Source organism: Pinus tabuliformis, chromosome 2_2 (assembly GCF_031772625.1).
Source record: "Pinus tabuliformis cultivar Carrire ecotype Pingquan chromosome 2_2, CPIR1, whole genome shotgun sequence".
In the NCBI taxonomy this organism is placed as follows: domain Eukaryota; kingdom Viridiplantae; phylum Streptophyta; class Pinopsida; order Pinales; family Pinaceae; genus Pinus; species Pinus tabuliformis.
In genome coordinates, this window is record NC_142300.1 from 789,264,477 (window position 1) to 789,285,712 (window position 21,236).

Sequence of the window (21,236 nt, forward strand, 5' to 3'; positions counted from 1 at the left end):
CCTCCTGAATACCACTGTAATTTGTCCCAATTCAGAGATGGAATCAACTTCTCTTGATAGCAATTTCACCTTCAGAAAGATGCCCCAGATTCGGCCTCCAGAAATAAGAATGAATGCTGAAGTGATTCAGCCTTCCATAGATGGAAAATTCGTCTTTCCTATAATTGCAAACCCCAGCAATAGAAATCAAGTTGCTCGAGGATAACTTTTGGCCTCCAATCAAGAGGTCTCGGCCTCCAAATAACTGATGAATTTTGGCATTCAGTATGGTCGCTTGGCCTCCAGATCTAACAATCAATTTGGTCCTGGCTGAAGGTTAGACTCGGCTTCAAGTAAAATATAATCTGATCCTCGTGAAGTATATAACTTGAAGTAACTTGGCTTTCTGATTGAGGGATTCCATCTCTCCTGCAGACAATCGAATTTGACAATATATATTCCCCTAGATACTGGAGATCACCTGCAAATCAAAATTACTGATGGATAAAACAATTTCTCTGCAATGTGCACAAATAAAAGATCTTCCCTAGTGACCAACTAGATTGGTTGTGGAGGACCACCTAAATTGACTATGAACCAGCTAGGGTGGCAATGTTGTCCACCAAAACCAGTGTGAAAATCTCACCTGAAACCCTTGAGCTTTACTCCCTTGAGCCAAAATGCAAACACAAGAATGATTACGAAGATTAGAATGAATGATGAATGGCCATCAATCTCCTTTTATAAGGCTTCACTGAATCTTCTCCAAGTTTCTAGAACTCCCCTTTTTAATTTTAAATGATGAAGTCACTTTTACCCCCTTTTAATAATAATGATTTTGCCCGCTTTTTATTAATAATTATTTACCCCTTCTTTTATTTATTAATAATATAAGGGTGAGTTTGGCAAAACTCGGTGGTCTCCTTAGCAATTTTTCCCTCTTGCTAGCCTAAAGGAGACAGTTAAGCAAGCGAGAGCGATACTTCTATGCTCAATGCTTGGGGACATTACACTATTTCTGGCTTCACCTATTGGATTTTCAGTGTTTTGGTTTATGGTATAACACAAAAGTTGCCAATTGTATTTCCAAGCTTCCTACATAAAGTAGTAATTTGTTCTTAGACATTATCGAGTTTCTGTGATTCCATGAGGTATTAATTTGGGTGTGATGTTAATGCAGAAGTACCTATGGTTTTCTTGATTGATGAAAGCATGTTAAGTTTGCTTATGCATATGTGAAGCTTCCAAGCATTTCTGGTGTATGAAGTAAAGTGTGATTTCATGTTTTTCAGGTTAAAATTATAATTGTTGACAGTGTACCATTCCATTTTCGGCAAGATTTTGAAGATTTGGCCCTTAGAACTCGTCTGCTTGGTGGAATGGCACAAAAGCTAATGAGATTGGCTGAGAAGTATGATACTGCAGTAAGTATAGTGAGCTGTGCACATGGACCAATCTTTTATTTCCCTTCATTTTTTAAACATTAGTAATTAAATATTTATTCCATAGTCCAAAATAATCCCTCAACGTATCTTTTATGTCTAGCCAATGTCAAAGTACAACTTCTATGGTTAAAATTGACAATTCTATAAAAATAAGCATTCTGAAGGACCAATTATTGATCTGCTGTATCTATCAAGTGCTCTTGCAGTGCCTGTGGTTGCTCTGCTTTCAAATTTTATGCATCAAACTTGAAAATTTAAAAATTATGATGTGTTCAAGATTTATTAATCAAGAGATAACAAGCAAAAGAGTGGGAAAGAATAAATCTATTTGGAGATCAATATGGAAGATCTGTCAAACTAGAATCTCTCGTTTCTATTTGATTACAGATCTGTCACTGTTCGTTAAGCGAGTCTTTTATTAACTTGTAACCTATCCTATATATTATTTAGTTCTTGTGTGGTAGTACTGAACAGGGTACTAATTTTTCTTAATCACATCTTTAAACAGCTATGTGGTAGTTGGCCTTATGTTGTGTTACATGTCTTGATGCTGGACATGTGAATCTGCGTTCCGGATATGGATCCACCCAGATTCACATGGGATCCGCCACATATATGGATCTTTCAAACCTGGAAATGGATCTTGTTACCCACCACCTGTGGGTGACACCCATAGGAGAAATTTTTCTCCTACATTGTCTTCAGCTAGCAGCCAGCAGCCCCTTGCAGCCACTAGATAGCTCGATGTGCCATCATCTCCGCCACCTGATCCAGCCATTATGCACCCTCGCCCATCTGTCATGATTGTATGTTTGAAGGTGGGCTTTCCAACCCTGAAGGTATGGCTTTCATTATGTAATTGGGTATTTTTGTTTACTTATCATGGACACTTCTAGGCATGGATTAGTGGGGGGATTCGATGGAAAGAATGGGCTTAGTCTGTACTCTTGTCCCCTTGCCCAACTTAGTGGCTAACCTTGTATCCTAGTCCAATAGGATTTCCTCTATTGGCTACTAGCTTTAGGAGTGGCATTACATGGGAAACCCCGATTTTCGTTGCATGGTTCCGCTTCCTAGCATCACATCCATCACTCCCCTCCATTCATTATAACCCCTTTTCACATATTTTCCACCTGGGTACACATTTGTCCATTGGGTCCACAAGGAGTTAGCCTCCCCCTCCCCTTGTCCATGCTTTTGGTCGGGGTTGCAACGATGCCCTGGAGGTTGATGCAACTAAAAAGAAAGTAAAATGCATTATTTGTCCACTCTTAATAGGAAATGTATAATAAAAGGCAAAAGATGGCTGGGTCATACGAATTTAGCACGTGGGCAAAAGCCAACATGAGCTCTACCCCTATCGTCATGGCCATCACCTTGGTTCCTAGGCTCCTCATATTGGTCCCCTGCATCATTAAGGAACCCATGATTGTTCTAACCCCTGGTGGACGATGAACTGCCCAACCTTAAGGGTGTAATCATTGCTATATCTTACACATCATGCTCTCATTCCTTGGAGCCCCGAGCAGTTATAAAAGAAAAATCAATAAAAAGCAAAAGGCATATGAAGAAAGGGGTTGGGGTAACTCATGTACCACGATTGATTCCTCCTACATCTATACACCCAAGTGTGGGCCTCACTCGTCATAGCTACCCTTGTACCATGGCATGTGGCTTGGAGGCTTCCCTTGACGCCCCACTCTGTTCCATCATTATATCACATGACACCAACCATATGACGGATGTACCATGGACCTATCACTCCCTTGGAGGTTGAAACCACTTAATAGGGGCCTTGATTAACCCCTTTCTTGAACTTAGAGACCCCTGTACACTCTAAAGCCCATTATGGAAGGTCATGCAACTATGAAGTGCCCACTTGGTTCCATGATTTGGAAGCTCGTTTGCTTAATTGCACTAATGAATGGTTGTACTAGAAGGTGAGGAGACACATTGGATCTTATACAAGATTGCAGGTGGATCTTCATCTTGGGGTTTGGTCTCCCTATATGCAATCCAAGCCCTCCAGAGGGTCATAATGGCATTTGCAGGGTGAGCGTTGAGTGACATGGGCCTCCACCATAGTTGAGACTTGAGAGAAGATAGCCATGCCATGGGATCCTTTAGCACCGTTCATTGCTCGCTCTTGTCCCACTTATTTAATGATGATGATGCACGTGGACCACCTTGCCCAACAGGTTACATTCTTGCACCACACACTTGGCAGCTGATCCAGGGCCCATATGGGGTTGTGTCTCACCATGGGAGACAAAGGGAGGGCTTGCATCATTTTCCAACCCTTGCAGATGAGATACATGCTTATTCGATTCAGTTGGAGACCCATGATGATTATTTTGTGCCCCCGCAGCCACTTTGGGGCACCCCAGGTCATTTTCTTGGAGATCAAAAGGCCACCCCTTTCATCACTATTTTTGGAGCCCTTCCACTCATATTGGCACATGTTGGACTCCATTTGGTCTCCCAACGACCCTTGTAGCTACTTTATCACAGGTTTGAAAGATACAAGGTCAACTGAGCCTCCTTTAAGTGATGTTATGATGTCTGCACTTTCTCTGAGCTCCTATAGGTAGACAACCTTCGAACAGGTTTGTGGATACAGGTTTACAAGTCTGTAATCTTGTTCTCCTCGGCCTCTATCTACCTCAATCCCTCTTCACTGTATCATCCTTTTGCTTGATTTGAGCTTCTTTACCCAGTTATAGGTCACAATTACATGTCATCGAAATGCTACAGGCTCAAGTGCCTTAGGTCACCGAAAATCCACAGGTCCAAGTGCCTTAGACCACCGAAAAAATCACGGATCTGAAATGCAGAATGGTTTGATATGACTGCATTTACCAAAGGTCACAAAACAAGTGAGCTTGAACTCCTTACAAGTCCAATTCACTCACAGGAGCTTGAGTTTTCGGACAAAGATATAAAATCAAATTCTACTGGACAAACGTGTACATATGTGAGTTTCCTCAAATAATGCCAAGCATTTTCTCTTGCTGTATTCCTTTCTCTGTTCTCCTTATATTTCTTCAGATCCACGAATTCGTCCCCGTACAGTGTTTCGAATGATATCATTATATATATGAGTTTTCCTTGTTTACATAATGAAGCCAACACATGAATAATCATGCTTTGTTGAGAACAAAAGCCGACATGTATGTTGTGAGGCCGACAATGAGTGAGGTAAATAGTTTAATTTTGGTTATTGATAATGGATTAAATTTTATGAATTTGGCATATGGTTTTGCATGGTTAGAGAATTAGCTAGCGTTTCATGTATTCTAGGGTTAATGTTTAGTACATTTTAATAAAGTATTTATTTTTATATAATAAAGGCATCATAAAAAAAGGCTTTCCATTTTATACATAAAGGTATATTTGCTAGGATTTGGGTATCATGTATATATGGTGTGTATGCTTCAATAAGGCTAGGATATTATATGGGACTTGCATTAATATTTTAATGCCTAAAGATTCATCTATGTAGGGTTTTATATGAAAGGTTTTCACACTTGGAACTTCTTCAATAGTTTGGATATCATTAGGATTAGTGTTTGCTTCAATTAGGGTTAGAGCATTATGTAAAGCTAGGATTTCCCTAGGGTTAGAGCAACATCACGCATCAAAAAAATATTTGCCATCTCATCAATGGCATATTGACATCAATGACAACCTTGACTAACAAGGTGGACTGCCTATCTTCTGCTGTAGATGTCCTTCTCCACAAACAAGTCTCGGGCTCCACAAACCTGCTCTTGGTTGATCAGACCCTTGAGCTCATCAACTTCTGCTCTCGCAAGTTGCAACCACCTTTGTCCATCAAGGGGTTGCTCACCGGGCTCCAACTTGGACACTATCATGTTGTCCTCCAGCAGACCATAAGTCCCCAATCACATCCACACTTGGTCTTCTCTCACGCTGCCCTCCAACAGTCCACGAGAGACCAAGTCCACGCTGTAGTAGTTGTACTAGTTCGGTCATCCCCACACCTAGGAGACCCTTAAACATGGCTGCCCACAGACTACCAATCCGCCTTTTTGCTCTGCAATAGAGGAGCTATTGCACAAATCTGGGCACATCAATATGTCCTCACCTAGGACATCATTAAGCTATCATCCAAGGGAACATCTACAACTCTCCTTGCTGCTGTCTTGTTGCCTCTCATCTGATGTGCCTGTTGCTACCTTGGCTGCTTGGTAGGCTTCCCAATAGTCCATGTGGGCTCCTCCAAACAACTCCTAACATCTCCTACAACTGCCCATCAAACTAATCCAAGCATTGGTCAAAGTCTCTGACCCAACATCCCTCCAAAAACACTGTTGTAACGATGTCTGCACTTTGTTGTTCATGACACCTGGTTAGGGCACTTGCTGCAGCCCTAAATCCTCCCAACAATCACCAAACAGGCCATTAAAGGGCTGCGACACACCTCAAGAGGGCTCCTCCTCACCCACGTTGCTTCCTTAGGGCATATGTCAACCCTTGATAGCCCTTAAACAAGCCTAGCTGTGTGCTATGGCTTGCGGCCTAGCACAACAACCCTCCAACAGTGAGACAATCTTCAAAACGGTGCCCAAACATACTCCAAACAACTGCGATTTGCCCATAAGAAACTCGGCCTAACAACTAGCAGCCTCGACCTACATTACAACAAGCTTAGACCCCCATTCTAGCCCAAAAACAAATCTCGGCCTCCTTGTGGTGTCCTCCTCTTGCTGCGGCTAGGGCTCATTATATCTTCGTCCACCGAATCCATTTTCTTGAGAAGATGTTGCACTAAATGGATGCTAAAACAACTCCAATTCACCCTTTATTTATTGCCAAAGGAGGGGCTCCAACGAATAGATGAAAAGACACATCTATTGGCCAAATTTTACTTCAAGCCTACATGACTTGAAAACCAATAATTACTTGTCAACTTTAAAAATTCATTTCTCCACTTCAACTCGGAATTCGACGATTCTCGAAGCGTTGGATTCTCCTTTCCGCCCTCTATTGTCTCATGTCATCACATGTAGATATGTGCTTTCGGAATTTCCCCAAACACGATTGGGTGCAAAACCCCAGGCTTGGGTCCTAAGCCCACAAGCCTACTTATGGCTCTTTGACCTCCAACCTTCAAATGCTAGGGCTTGGAGTACTTCCCAAGCTAACCAAAATCAACAAGGACGCCGTATAGGGAGACCAAGTCCTAAATGAATATCCACCTGCAATCTTGCTTAAGATCCAGTGTGTCCCCTTGCCCTCCAATACAACAAATCTTTAGAATAATCAAGTAATAATCCTTACAAGTTATGGGATCAATGGGGCACAACATGGTGGCATGCCCTTCCATAGTGGGCTTTGGCAAGTACAAGTCTCTCCAAGCCAAAAGGGGGTTAACCAAGGACCCTATTAGGTGGTTTCAATCTCTAAAGGGGGTGGCATGTCTATAGTACATCCTTTAAGAGGTAGGTGGCAAATGATATTTGTTATCTATGATAAACCTTTGTTTTTCTAGCTCTAGCCTTAAATCCATTTTTGCTCTGTTTATTTAAAAGTCCATATACTCTAGCATTACTCCATTTTTCCTTTCTTTTTAATAAATCCCAAATTCTAGCCGCATTTCCATTTCTTTACTCTAATTACCCAACTCTAGATGTAAAACCTTTGTTCTTTCAACTCCTACCATCATCGCCCCCCCCCATTACCGCTGGTCTCTCCGTCGATTGCGATTGCAATTGCATTTCCCATGCGGCAAATGAACTCTGTCGAGTCCTCTCCTTATTGCGATTGCAACTGGGACCCACTCCCGGACGCAAAATGGCATAAAACGCATCTGATAAGATGTCGGGCCCACCCATGGTAAACACCGCACAATTCACCCCTCCAATCACGATCTTGCTTTACATGCGACGACTCTAAAGCCTTTACGGATCCCCCCCACTATGTTTCTCTTTAACGGCGCGGGGGGGGGGGGGGGGGGTCTGAAAAGCGGTTTCCCCATTGCTACGTATCCTTCCTTCGTGATTTCGGACACCCCCTCTAATACCATACACTGCTCCGACCCCCCTTCGAAAGCTGTTTTCTTCGCTCTCGCCACAACTCGCATTCCCGCTTACGTCGTGCATACTCCCGCTCCACCTCCACTCCCCTACTGCCACGTAGTCCCTGTTGACCACCTACTCCTGCGCCATTGTTCACCTACCACGTCCCTGCTCCTCCTCCACTGCTATTTTGCCATGCATCTTCTCCTAATATTTTCCTCCAACCATGTGCCTCCACATTATCACTCACCTCCATGTCACCTCTCTCCTCCACTGCCTCGATAGTGTGTTCATTTCCTCCAATCCCCAGCTGCCACGTGGCCTCTCCACGTGCATCCATTCACAGTTCGAGAGAATCGGTTCCCCTGGTTTTCATTGTTAAATTCGAGCATAATGAGATTCCCAGGTTAAATTAGCTACCCAGATGAACGATCCAGATCAACACGTCCATTCCGCTTATGCTTTGTGAGACAACGAGAGTATTTCTCAATGTTTATTTAGCATCATGGTTATTAAATGGAACACAGAGAAAAGAGGCAATGCGGGACAGTGGAACAGTAATGGCACTTTCAACACATTTCAACAGCAAACAACACAACAAGGATTCAAAGGGCCAGATGTATGAATTTCCACAAATACAGTGCCGAGCTTTAAATTATCGTAACAATCTATACAATTCCCTTTTGTATTCGAAATCTATTGTAACAGAAAATCCCTAAGAAGGCTCGAAGTTTTATTAATCGGATAGGATTAGTTCTCATAGTTGTTGATTGAATCTAGCCCAGGTGGCAGATTATTTAATGGGAATTTTTCTCTATAAATACAAAGATTTTCGACTCTGCAAAAGGTGGGATCAAATTATCAATGATGTGAGAACCAGCGTTGTATTGTTTTCAATTAATAGAAAATACAGTTTTCAACAATTCTGTTTTAACCTGACATTCATTCTGGTTTCAGTCCCATCCCGATATGTTCCATTGTTGTTATTAGTTTTCACAGTTTGTTGATTACTTGGAAATCTGTCAAACAACTCCAACTTCCTTCAATTTGTTGTGATTACTGTGAATGTCCTTATCCACCTTAGTAAACCAAAGATGCCTGAGTTTCCATAAAATAGTGTTGTTTATTGTTGTTTTTCTTTGACTGAATCCTTGCCCAATGGTCGTTGCCCTCACACTCTTTCACCTGAAAAATCAAATAGAAAACCAAAGTTAGCCATCTGCATTCTTAAAAATATTGAAAGAGCCCTCTCAGATTGGGAGGGCTAACTTCCAATCAAAAGTTGGTTTGAAATAGTTACACTGTGTTGAAAGTTTGACACAACCCAACCTGCTCCATCTGAATGATAACATTTTGGTGTGTCTGTCGGGAGCCGAAAAGCTCCGTTTTACAGGATTCTCTTCGAGTCTCTTCTTTCTGATTCCTGAGGGTAACAGGAAATGAGAAGTTCCGAAGGTTGTGATATTACCTTGGCGACTCCACTCTTAAAGAATACTGAAGATCGAAGTTTCATGGTGACTCCACTGCTTGCAGATCAGTAACTTGAAGATTTTTTAGATGAGTTCTACCGCAAGTCTCTTCCAGTCATTAATGAACATGAAGTTTCTTTTATTTGTAAGCTCAGGTGATGGATTCACTTTTTATTTTGAGTTGCCCATATATGATCCACTACTAATTTTGCTCAAGCATAGTCGAGAAGCCCAGGTGTTGAATCAACTCTTTGTCTGGTTATACAAGATATTTTATATTGCGTGAATTAAGCAAGTGGATTTTCAGATATTAGAATAGGACATAAATAAGCTTGCTGGTCAGGCATTTCCTTCAGGTTTAGATTACATGTCGCTGTGTTCTTTGAAGTTTGGTGAAGTGGGTTTGATGTAGTCTTCAGATTGGGGTCAGCCAAATGGTCAGGCAACTGGTCTGCTGGTTCTTTGTTGCACCATAGGGGTGCAACATCCCCATTGGAGTCATTGTTATCAATGATAAACCTTTGTTTTTCTATGTCTAGCATTAAATCCATTTTTCCTCTATTTATTTAAAAGTCCATATACTCTAGCATTACTCGATTTTTCCTTTGTTTTTAATAAATCCCAAATTCTAGCCACCTTTCCATTTCTTTACTCTAATTACCCAACTCTAGTTGTAAAACCTTTGTTCTTTCAACTCCTACCGTCATCGCCGCCCCATTACCGCTGGTCCCTCCGTCGATTGCGATTGCAATTGCATTTTCCATGCGGCAAATGAACTCCGCCGAGTCCTCTCCGTATTGCGATTGCAACTGGGACCCACTCCCGGACGCGAAATGGCATAAAACACATCTAATAAGATGTCGGGCCCACCCATGGTAAACACTGCACAGTTCACCCCTCCAATTTCGATCCTGCTTTCCATCTGACGACTCTAAAGCCTTTTCGGACCCCCCCCACTATGTTTCTCTTTAACGACACGGGGGGGGGGGGGGGTCAGAAAAGTGGTTTCCCCGCTGCTACGTGTCCTTCCCTCGTGATTTCAGACCCCCCTCCTCTAATACCATAAATGTTGAAATTTCTAAGTCTAACTGTTAGAAATTTTTTTGTATTCTTCTGGTTTATTTATCCTACTTGTTAATTACAAACAAGTTATTTAAACATATAAACATCGAAATAAACACAATACAGTCTCAACCATCCACAGATCAACAACTGAAAGAAATAACAAATACACAAGTGACACCATTATTTTTGGACAACTCGTCCCCAAAAAAACCCAATGCTGGAAAATTGGTGCAACAATTCTGAGGGTTTATTTTATTATGTAGTCTATCCTTGAGTACAAGTGGGTGCCAAATTGGCTCACCCGACAGAGAAAAATAATTGACAATAATACCTCTATTCGGAAGCAGATATTAAGAAAATCTGCCCCACGAAACACTCTCCAGCACAACTGAAGCATTGCGTTAGCCCTCCTAGCCTCTGCGTCAGCCTCAAAACCCTCTGCCTCCACGGTCCAAGGCACTGCACAGCCTCTACAGCCTTCTGCGTCAGTCCTGTTGCCCTCTACGTGGATGACGCATGTCCTTTGGCCTTTGCGCTGTCTCATCTAGCCTCTGCGTGGTCTGCTCTGGCGTCTGCGTCTGCCTCTCTGCTTGTGTGCTGGTCTCTCAGCACTATCTCCGCCTCTCTGTCAGTACTCACTGCCCCTCGCTGCAAACTGATCACTGATTTGACTTTTCTTAGCAAACCCCACTCTAGAAAATCGAATGACTGATCACTCTGGTGTATTTTCCAACTGACCCTCAAGCCTCCTCTTATACTTTTCCTGTTGGTCCTTCAACAACCTAGATTACATCTCTAATCAATGACTAAGATTAGATTTGGCTTGACCCATGTCTTTTGGAACCTTCTAACCCAGTTTTATTTTAATACCCATTAAGGTTTTATTTTTCCTAAGTTTAGACTTAGGAACTCCATTAAAAATATTAATTATTTTAATATCTCCCAAACCGGTTAGAATATGCGCAAACCATTTCTGGGTCTTGGAGATCTCATGTGCTTTAGCCTCTCCAGCAATTTTCATGGTTAGAGCACATCCGATGCTACCCCAAATCAACACTCCCTGTTAGCAAGGACTGTGCTCTAGTAATACTCCACACTGAGCAGCACTCTGATTATACGGCACCGGCACCTGTGCTGATGCTAGGCCTCCCCACCCAACATCCTTTGCACTGCTGCCCATGGCCTTGCCACTGCCACTGCTGCACCTGTATGACAACTCCCTCTTATCATGCTGCATTGTGCTATTGCCAACTACTACTGCACTGCAACTCAGTTATTGAGAAGTAATTTATCCAACCAACTGTTGACATCCCTGTCAGGCTAGAAACACTCCCAACGCTGAAGCTCTCTTTGCCACTAACAAGTGCTCCCTCTACTGCCTCTGCGCTACTGCAACAACTCCCTGCCTTTCATACCATTGCAACCCTCTCTTTGCCATCCTGCACTGTTGCAACCCTCTCTATGCCTCTCGCATTGTTGCAGCCTGCTAGCTCTGCGCTACCCGGGACTCTTGCATTGTAGCACTCTTCGCCGCTTCATCTGCATCCGTTTCTACTGACATCTGCTGGCCCTGCTACTCTCTGTTAGGGGCTCTCGTAGTAAGGTAAAATTTAAGAGGTTGGGTACCTCAGGGATCCTGGTCTTCATCGCTTGAAGTCCTTCCTGACTATAGTTCGATGTCTCCCCTCCTCTTCTCTAGAGGTACATGAGCACTCATGGCACAATCGTCATCCTTGTCTACCTCCTTTTCCGCCTTCGTCGGCGCTACCTTGGAGTCAGATGCCTCTCCCTTGTGCTTCTTCCTCGGACATTGGTTTGCATAATGACCTAGTTCGCCATAGTTGAAGCACTTGACCTTGGAGAGGTCCTTTTTCTTCCTCTTCTCCTGCTTCCCTGCAGATGCTAGAGCTGCATCCTCTTCCTCTTCCTTCTTGATTCGGACTCCTTTGCTGCTACTTCCTGTCTTGCTCAGCCGTCTGATCTCTTCTTGGCGAAGAGCTGCCCACAAATCTTACCAATCTGGAAGATTTGCCCTGCCTAGTATGCTCTGGACAAATGTCTCCCACTCCTCGAAGACTGCGATTAGTGCGGTCCTCACCATGACCTCTTGATCCGGCGTGGCCCCTATGGAAGTCAGTTGGTCCCGGATCTCCTTCAACCGACTGAGGAAGTGATCCATCTGCTCCCCCTTCTGCATTTGGTATGATCACAGCTGATTCTCAAGTAACATTTTCCTTTGCACGGAAGTATGCTGGTACAACGTCTTCAAGGTGTTCCACATTTCCTTTGCCGTCTCCTTCTCGGCAATATGATGGACCACATGATCCTTGACCCCATCAAGGATGATGCATTTAGCCTTGGCCATTGCCTCCTTATACTTCTCATTATCAGCTGGGTCAACTGGGATAGCCACTATTTTCTAGGCGAAGGCCTTGATGCGATGTCTATCTAGAATAGACAGGATCCTAGCCTTCCAGACCACAAAGTTGGATGCCCCGTCCAGCCTGTCCTGATCTTTTAGTCCATTCATGGCTATCTCTTTGCTCTTCCTTTCGACTACTCCGAGTCTCTACTTCCCTCTGGAAGTTCTCTCTTCGACTCCCTCTGAATCGCTACTTCCCGTCTGGAAGTTCTCTGCTCGATTTCCCTCCTGGAAATTTGCCTGCCAACCGTCGAGTCGCACCTCTCCGATCTCCTATGCACCTGCAACACTGATTCAGATTCTTTGGCTAGAAATCCACCTCGGTAGCGACTCCCTCTACCTTGGTTTTGCCCATTAGGTACTGTTTTGTCCACAGCACCCCACAAACTTCACTCATCGCAAACTGCCCACAGTTTCCTAAACCCCAACAATCGAAGGACTGAGCCTCTAGGATCTTCGCAATCTTGGTACTGGCTGAAATGCTCTCCTAGCCAATTGCGTCAACCCTCCTGGTCTCTGCGTGGCTTTGCATGAGCCTTTTCTACGATCCTCAGCCTCTGCGCTGGCCTCTCTCTGGTCCAGATTGATGACGCAGTCCCTCTGCGTCAACCCTTCTCTGCTGCTTTCTGCTAGGAACAACTTTTGTGAGTCGGGACAACTGTTTCTGCTGTAAATGCTCTACTTAAGCTGGTGCCTTCAACTCTCTTGTGATCTGCAACCATGCTCTGATACCATGTTGAAATTTCTAAGTCTAACCGTTAAAAATTTTATCTGTATTCTTCTGGTTTATTTCTCCTACTTGTTAATTACAAGCAAGTTATTTAAACATATAAACATCGAAATAAACACCATACAGTCTCAACCATCTACAGATCAACAACTGAAAGAAATACTAAACACACAAGTGACACCGTTATTTTTGGACAACTCGTCCCTGGAAAAACCCAATGCGGGAAAACCGGTGCAGCAATTCTGAGGGTTTATGTTATTATGCAGTCTATCCTTGATTACAATTGGGTGCCAAACTGGCTCACCCGATTGAGAAAAATAACCGACAGTAATACCTCTCTATTCAGAAGCAGATATTCAGAAAATCTGCCCCACGAAACCCTCTCCAGCACAACTAAAGCATTGCGTCAGCCCTCCTGGCCTCTGCGTTAGCCTGAAAACCCCCTGCCTCAGCCCTCTGAGGCGTTGCGCAGCCTCTACGACCTTCTGTGTCACTCCTGTTGCCATTTGCGTCAACCCTCTGAGGCACTGCGCAACCTCTACGACCTTCTGCGTCACTCCTGCTGCCCTTTGCGTGGATGACGCAGGCCCTCTGGCATCTACGCTGTCTCAGCTAGCCTTTGCATGGCCTGCTCTAGCTTCTGCGTCTGCATCTCTGCCTCTGTGCTGGTCTCTAGACACTATCTCTGCCTCTCTGTCAGTACTCACTGCCCCTCGCTGCAAACTAATCACTGATTCGACTTTTCTTAGCAAACCCCGCTCTAGAAAATCGAATCACTGATCACTCTGGTGTATTCTCCAACTGACCCTCAAGCCTCCTCTTATACTTTTCCTGTTGGTCCTTCAACAGCCGAGATTACATCTCTAATCAACGACTAAGATTAGATTTGGCTTGATCCATGTCTTTTGGAACCTTCTAACCTAATTTTATATTAATACCCATTAATATTTTATTTTTCCTAAGTTTAGTCTTAGGAACTCCATTAAAAATATTAATTATTTTAATATTTCCCAAACCGGTTAGAATCTGTCCAAACCATTTTTGGGTCTTGGAGATCTCATGTGCTTTAGCCTCTCCACCAATTTTCATGGCTAGAGCACATCCAATGCTACCCCAAATCAACAATAAATTGCTCCGACCTCTCTCCAAAAGTGGTTTTCTCTGCTCCCGCCACAACTTGCATTCCCGCTTACGTCGCCCAGACTTCCGCTCCACCTCCACTCCCATATTGCCATGTAGTCCTTGTTGACCATCTACTCCCGCGCCAATGTTCACCCGCCACGTTCCTGCTCCTCCTCCTCCACTGCTATTTTTCCAAGCATCCCCCTCCCCCAATATTTTCCTCGAACCATGTGCCTCCACATTATCACTCACCTCCTTGTCACCTCTCGCCTCCACTGTCTCGATAGTGTGTTCATTTCTTCCAATCCCTAGCTGCCACGTGGCCCCTCCACGTGCATCCATTCACAGTTCGAGAGAATCGGTTCCCCTGGTTTTCATTGTTAAATTCGATCACAATGAGATTCCCAGGTTAAATCAGCTGCTAAGATCAACACGTCCATTGCGCTTCCGCTCCGTGAGACAGCGAGAGTATTTCTCAGCGTTTATTCAACAACATGGTTATTAAATGGAACACAAAGAAAAGAGGTAGCGAGACACAATGGAACAGTAATGGCACTTTCATCACGTTTCAACAGCGAACAACACAAGAAGGATTCAAAGGGCTAGATGCATGAATTTCTACAAATATAGTGCCGAGCTTTAAATTATCGTAATAGTCCATACGATTCCCTTTTGTGTTCAAACTCTGTTGTAACAGAAAATCCATAAGAAGGATCAAAGTTTTATTAATTAGATAGGATTAGTTCTCATAGCTATCGATTGAATCTAGCCCAGGTGGCAGATTATGTAATGGGATCTCTTCTCTATAAATACAGAGATTTTCGACTCTGTAAAAGGGGGGATCGATGAGGTCAGAACCACTGTTGTACTGTTTTCAATTAATAGAAAATACAGTCTGCAACAATTTTGTTTTAACTTGAGATTCATTCCAGTTTCAGTTCCATCGTGTCGTGTTCCTTTGTTGTTATTAGTTTTCACAGTTTGTTGATTACTTGGAAATCTGTCCAACAACTCCAACTTCCTTCAATTTGCTGTGATTACTGTGAATGTCCTTATCCATGTTAGTAAACCAAAGATGCGTCAGTTTCCATAAAACAATGTTGTTTATTGTTGTTTTTTTTTGACTGACTCCATGCCCAATGGTGGCTGCCCTCACACTCTTTCACCTGAAAAATCAAATAGAAAACCAGAGTTAGCCATCTGTATTCTTAAAACTATTGAGAGAGCCCTCTCAGATTGGAAGGGCTAACTTCCAACTAAAAGCTGGTTTGAAATAGTTACACTGGCTTGAAAGGTTGACACAACCCAACCTGCTCTAGCTGAGTGATAACATTTTGGTGCGTCTGCCGGGAGTTGAAAAGCTCCTTTTTCTAGGATTCTCGTTGAGTCTCTTCTTTCTGATTCCTGAGGGTAACAGGAAATCAGAAGTTCCGAAGGTTGTGATATTACCCTAACAACTCCACTCTTAAAGAATACTGAAGATCGAAGTTTCATGGTGACGCCACTGCTTGCAGATCAGTAGCTTGAAGATTTTCAAGATGAGTTCTACCGCCAGTCTATTCCAATCATCAATGAGGGTGAAGTTTCTTTCATTTGTAAGCTCAGGTGATGGATTCAGTTTTTATTATGAGTTGCTCTCATATGATCCATTACTAATTTTGTTCAAGCATAGTCGAGAAGCTTTGTGTTGAATCAACTTTTTGTCAGGTTATACTGGAGATTTTATATTGCTTGAATTAAGCAGGTGGATTTTCAGATGTTAGAATAGGACATAAATAAGCTTGCTGGCCAAGCATTTCCTTCAGGTTTAGATTACATGTTGCAGTCTTCTTTGAAGTTTGGTGAAGTGGGTTTGATGTAGTCTTCAGAGTGGGATCAGCCAAATGGTCAGGCAACTGGTCTGTTGGTTCTTTGCTACACCACAGGGGCGCAACATCCCCATTGGAGCCATTATTATCTACGATAACCCTTTGTTTTTCTAACTCTAGCCTTAAATCCATTTTTGCTCTGTTTATTTAAAAGTCCATATACACTAGATTACATGTTGCAGTCTTCTTTGAAGTTTGGTGAAGTGGGTTTGATGTAGTCTTCAGAGTGGGATCAACCAAATGGTCAAGCAACTGGTCTGTTGGTTCTTTGCTGCACCACAGGGGCGCAACATCCCCATTGGAGCCATTGTTATCTATGATAACCCTTTGTTTTTCTAACTCTAGCCTTAAATCCATTTTCCCTCTGTTTATTTAAAAGTCCATATACACTAGCATTACTCCATTTTTCCTTTGTTTTTAATAAATCCCAAATTCTAGTCGCATTTCCATTTCTTTACTCTAATTACCCAACTCTAGCTGTAAACCCTTTGTTCTTCCAACTCCTACCGTCATCGCCCCCCCATTACCGCTGGTCCCTCCATCAATTGCGATCGCAATCGCATTTCCCATGCGGCAAATGAACTCTGTCGAGTCCTCTCCGTATTGTGATTGCAATCGGGACCCACCATAGACGCGAAATGGCATAAAACACATTTAATAAGATGTCGGGCCCACCCATGGTAAACATCGCACAGTTCACCCCTCCAATCGCAATCCTACTTTCCATCCGACAACTCTAGACCCTTTTCGAACCCCTCGCTGTGTTTCTCTTTAAGTCGAGTGGGGGGTCCGAAATGTGGTTTCTCCACCACTACGTGTCCTTCCCTCGTGATTTGGAACCCCCCCCTCTAATACCATAAACTGCTTCGACCCCCCTCCGAAAGCGGTTTTCTTTGCTCCCACCACAACTTGCATTCTCGCTTATGTTGCCCATACTCCCACTCCACCTCCACTCCCCTACTGCCACGTAGTCCCTATTGACCACCTACTCCCACGCCAACGTTCACCCGCCACGTCCCTCCTCCTCCTCCTCCACTGCTATTTTGCCACGCATCCTCCTCCCCTAATATTTTCCTCCAACCATGTGCCTCCACATTATCACTCACCTCCATGTCACCTCTCGCCTCCACTGTCCCGATAGTGTGTTCATTTCCTCCAATCCCTAGATGCCACATGGCCCCTCCGCGTGCATCCTTTCACAGTTCGAGAGAATCGGTTCCCCTAGTTTTCGTTGTTAAATTCGATCGCAATGAGATTCCCACATTAAATCAGCTGCCCAAATGAACGACCCAGATCAACACGTCCATTCCGCTTCCGCTCCGTGAGACAGTGAGAGTATTTCTCAGCATTTATTCAGCAGCATGGTTATTAAATGGAACACAGAGAAAAGAGGCAATGAGACACAGTGGAATAGTAATGACACTTTCAGCACGTTTCAACAAAAAACAACACAACAAGGATTCAAAGGGCCAGATGTATGAATTTCCACAAATATATTGCTGAGCTTTAAATTATCGTAACAGTCCATACGATTCCCTTTTGTATTCGAACTCTGTTGTAACAGAAAATCCCTAAGAAGGCTCAAAGTTTTATTAATCAGATAGGATTAGATCTCATAGTTGTCGATTGAATCTAGCCCAGGTGGCAGATTATGTAATGGGATCTCTTCTCTATAAATACAAAGATTTTCGACTCTGCAAAAGGGGGGATTGATGAGGTGAGAACCACTGTTGTATTGTTTTTAATTAATAGAAAATACAGTTTGCAGCAATTTTGTTTTAACTTGAGATTCATTCCGGTTTCAGTCCCATCGTATCATATTCCTTTGTTGTTATTAGTTTTCACAGTTTGTTGATTACTTGGAAATCTGTCAAACAACTCCAATTTCTTTCAATTTGTTGTGATTACTGTGAATGTCCTTATCCACCTTAGTAAACAAAAGATGCCTCAGTTTCCATAAAACAATGTTGTTTATTGTTGTTTTTCTTTGACTGACTCCATGCCCAATGGTGGCTGCCCTCACACTCTTTCACCTGAAAAATCAAATAGAAAACCGAGTTAGCCATCTGCATTCTTAAAAATATTGAGAGAGCCTTGTTAGATTGGAAGGGTTAGCTTCTAGTTAAAAGTTGGTTTGAAATAGTTTTAAAATTGGCAACTAGGTCCAAACTCCATGTGGGTCATCTTATTTATGGCAGCTGATATTTTTCATGGATCCCTCTCATCGAGAGGTGTAGGATTGATCTAAAGATCATCCGATTCCGATAAGTATTCATGGAGTTACGAATTTATTTGTGTTATAAGACAATTCGTCAAGGTCGGCCAACAACCAAATAAATCGCACATGTGCTCAACGTTTTAGTATAAAAAGAGGTGACTTGATAGTTGTTTCTACACACACTTCTATCTTGATTTCTCTCCACCTGTCTTAGGTTTTAGTGGAAGAGAAATCTAGGAGTGGAAGCCCTAGACGTTGGAGGAAAAGAAGGCAACCCTAACGCTATAAGAGGACAACCTTAGTATCTACGCAGTCAAGTGAGAAGCCCTAGGACGCAGTCAAGTGAGAAGCCCTAGGATGCAGTCAAGTGAGAAGCCCTAACGCAGTCAAGTTTATGGGCCGTAGTGAGGGTTTGTTGTAGGTGACAATGTGGTAAGTAAGGGCTGTTCCAAGTGTGTATTGCTGGGCAGATTAGGCTGAGGAACAATTGTGTGTACAACAGAGTCTTAACCACAACATGAAGGGTCAAAGGGACAACATGTAGGCTGCCCTCGACAGTGTGAAGGGCTGTGTGGATAGCGAAGTCTTAGCTGCAGTATAAGGGGTCAAAGGAACAACGTGAAGGCTGCCCTAGACAGCGTGAAGGGGCTATAGAGACAGTGTGGCCTTAGCCACAATATGAAAGACTAGAAAAACATCATGGAGGCTGCCCTAGACAACGTGAAGGGGCTGTAGGGACAGCATGGCCTTAGCCGCAGTTAAACAAAGCCAAAAGGAATAGTGTAGGTGTGGAGGGTTACACCCTTGGAGAACCGCAATCTTTAGAAGGCTGGTTTGTTGATTTGTATGGAGAATAAGGGTTGTAGGGTGATGCCCTAACCAGTGATGCAGTGCAGTAGTGCAACGTGGTGAAACAACACATGGCAGCAAGGGTACATGGTGCTGCTCAGTAGCAAGCAAGGTGACTAGTACAACAGTGCTAAGACTACATGATGCTGCTAACTAGTGCAACAAAGTAAATGGGACTGCTAGGCTACATGGTGCTGCCAAGATGCAAGGGACAGTAGGTGACTTAGTGCTGCAAAGATGAATGGGACAACTAGACAATGAAGCTTGGTGGAGCCACGATACAAGGGACAACAAGGCTACATGGTGCTGCTAAGACACATGGACATCAGCAAGGTATGCTAAGACATATGGGACAACTGCAGGTATGGCAAGGCAAAGTGGGACAACAGTTGTGACATGGTAGAAGGCAAAGTGGGACAACAGTTGTGACATGGTACAGCAGCAAGCATGGTACAAGTTTACAACAACAAGCATGGACAACAGTGCAGCATAAGGTGCAACAGTCATGAGGTCCAACATTGTGATGATGGATGCAGCATGATGACGAGATGCAACACGATGATATGTGAAGGAGTCACCTTAGAGAATCAGTTGAAGCAGCATGTCTTCAACTGATCTCATGTATCATCTTCTTAGAGATAATCTATACTCTTATCTAGATAAGTCAAAGTGTTGACTTCTGTTGTAAATGTACTATCTATCTCTCTCTCTCTCTGCTGAACTATTGAAGAACATATAAGAAGAATTGATCAAGGGTTTACCCACATTGGGGTTTGTCCCTTGCTAGCGCCACATCTTGTGTCCTCTTGTCTTTGCTTGTCTTCTGCGATTTATGTTTATGTTCTATCTGCAGTTTACTTTAATGCTGATGTGATTGCTAATTTGGAAAAAATATTGAGGTAACTGTGAAAATTGAAATAAATTGCTCTAAGCATAGAACATACCTAAAATTAACAAATAGTTACACTGGGTTGAAAGGTTGACACAACCCAACCTGCTCCAGCTGAGTGATAACAGATACAATGATGGAATGGAGTGGGTATCAGGTGAATCATCTAGACCACATGTCAAGGTACATTGGGTAGCTATAACAAGGGAAGCCCACACTTGGGTATATGAGTGTAGGAGGGAGCAAATCGTGGTACATGAGTTACCCCAACCTTTGTTTTTCCACCCTTCTTCATATGCCTTTTGCCTTTGATTGATTTTTCTTCATAATTGCTCGGGGCTCCAGGGGATGGAGAGCATGATGTGTAATATGTAGCAGTGGATACCCCCTTTGAGGTGGGGCAGTTCATCGCCCACCAGGGTTGGGACAATCATGGGTTCCTTAATGATGGAGGGGGCTCATCTAGGGCCCATAGGAACTAGGGTGATGGCCATGAATAAGCATTAGAGTTCATGTTCGACTTTTTCCCACGTGCTAAATTTGTATGTCCCGGCAATCTTTTGCATTTTGTGGTACATTTCCTATTGAGAGTTGCCAAAGTATGATTTTTCTTTTCTTTTTAGCTACATCAACCTCTAGGGCATCGTTAGAGCGCTGATCGAAGGTGTAGACAAGGGGAGGGGGAGGCCAACTCTGTTTGGACCTAGTGGACACATGTGGACCCAGATGGGAAAAGAAATGAATGGGGCTCAAATGAGTGCAAAGGGAGTAATGCAGGTGGTGTCGGGAAGTGGGGCCGCGCAACCAAAATCGAGATTTCCCATCTAGTGCCAACGCTAAAGCTAATGGCTAGTAAAGGAGATCCCATGGGATTAAGATACAAGGGTAACCAAAAAATCAGGGAATGGAGACAAGAATACAAACCTGACCCACTCTTTCCGCTGAATCCCCCCACCAATTCATGCCCAAAAGTGCCCATGACAAGTAAGGAAAACTACTCAACTACACCAATGAAAGGCCATACCTTCAGGGTGGGGAGGCCCACCTTCAAACATACATTCATAACAGATGGCGAGGGACCACATGGCTGGCTTAGGTGGCGGAGAAAATGGCACATCAAGCTATCTAGGTGCTGCTGG

The 21,236-nt window shown here is 43.4% G+C and overlaps 1 protein-coding gene across 3 annotated transcripts in view; it reads left to right on the plus strand.

Annotated features, from left to right (window-relative positions):
- LOC149195059 (DNA repair protein RAD51 homolog 3-like) overlaps nt 1-21,236 on the plus strand; it is a 231,006-nt gene that overhangs the window by 118,114 nt on the left and 91,656 nt on the right. For all 3 annotated transcript variants that reach the window (XM_089408091.1, XM_089408093.1, XM_089408092.1), the window contains exon 7: nt 1,272-1,403. In XM_089408091.1, the coding sequence (XP_089264217.1) occupies nt 1,272-1,403 (132 nt within the window). The remainder of the gene's footprint in view (nt 1-1,271; nt 1,404-21,236) is intronic.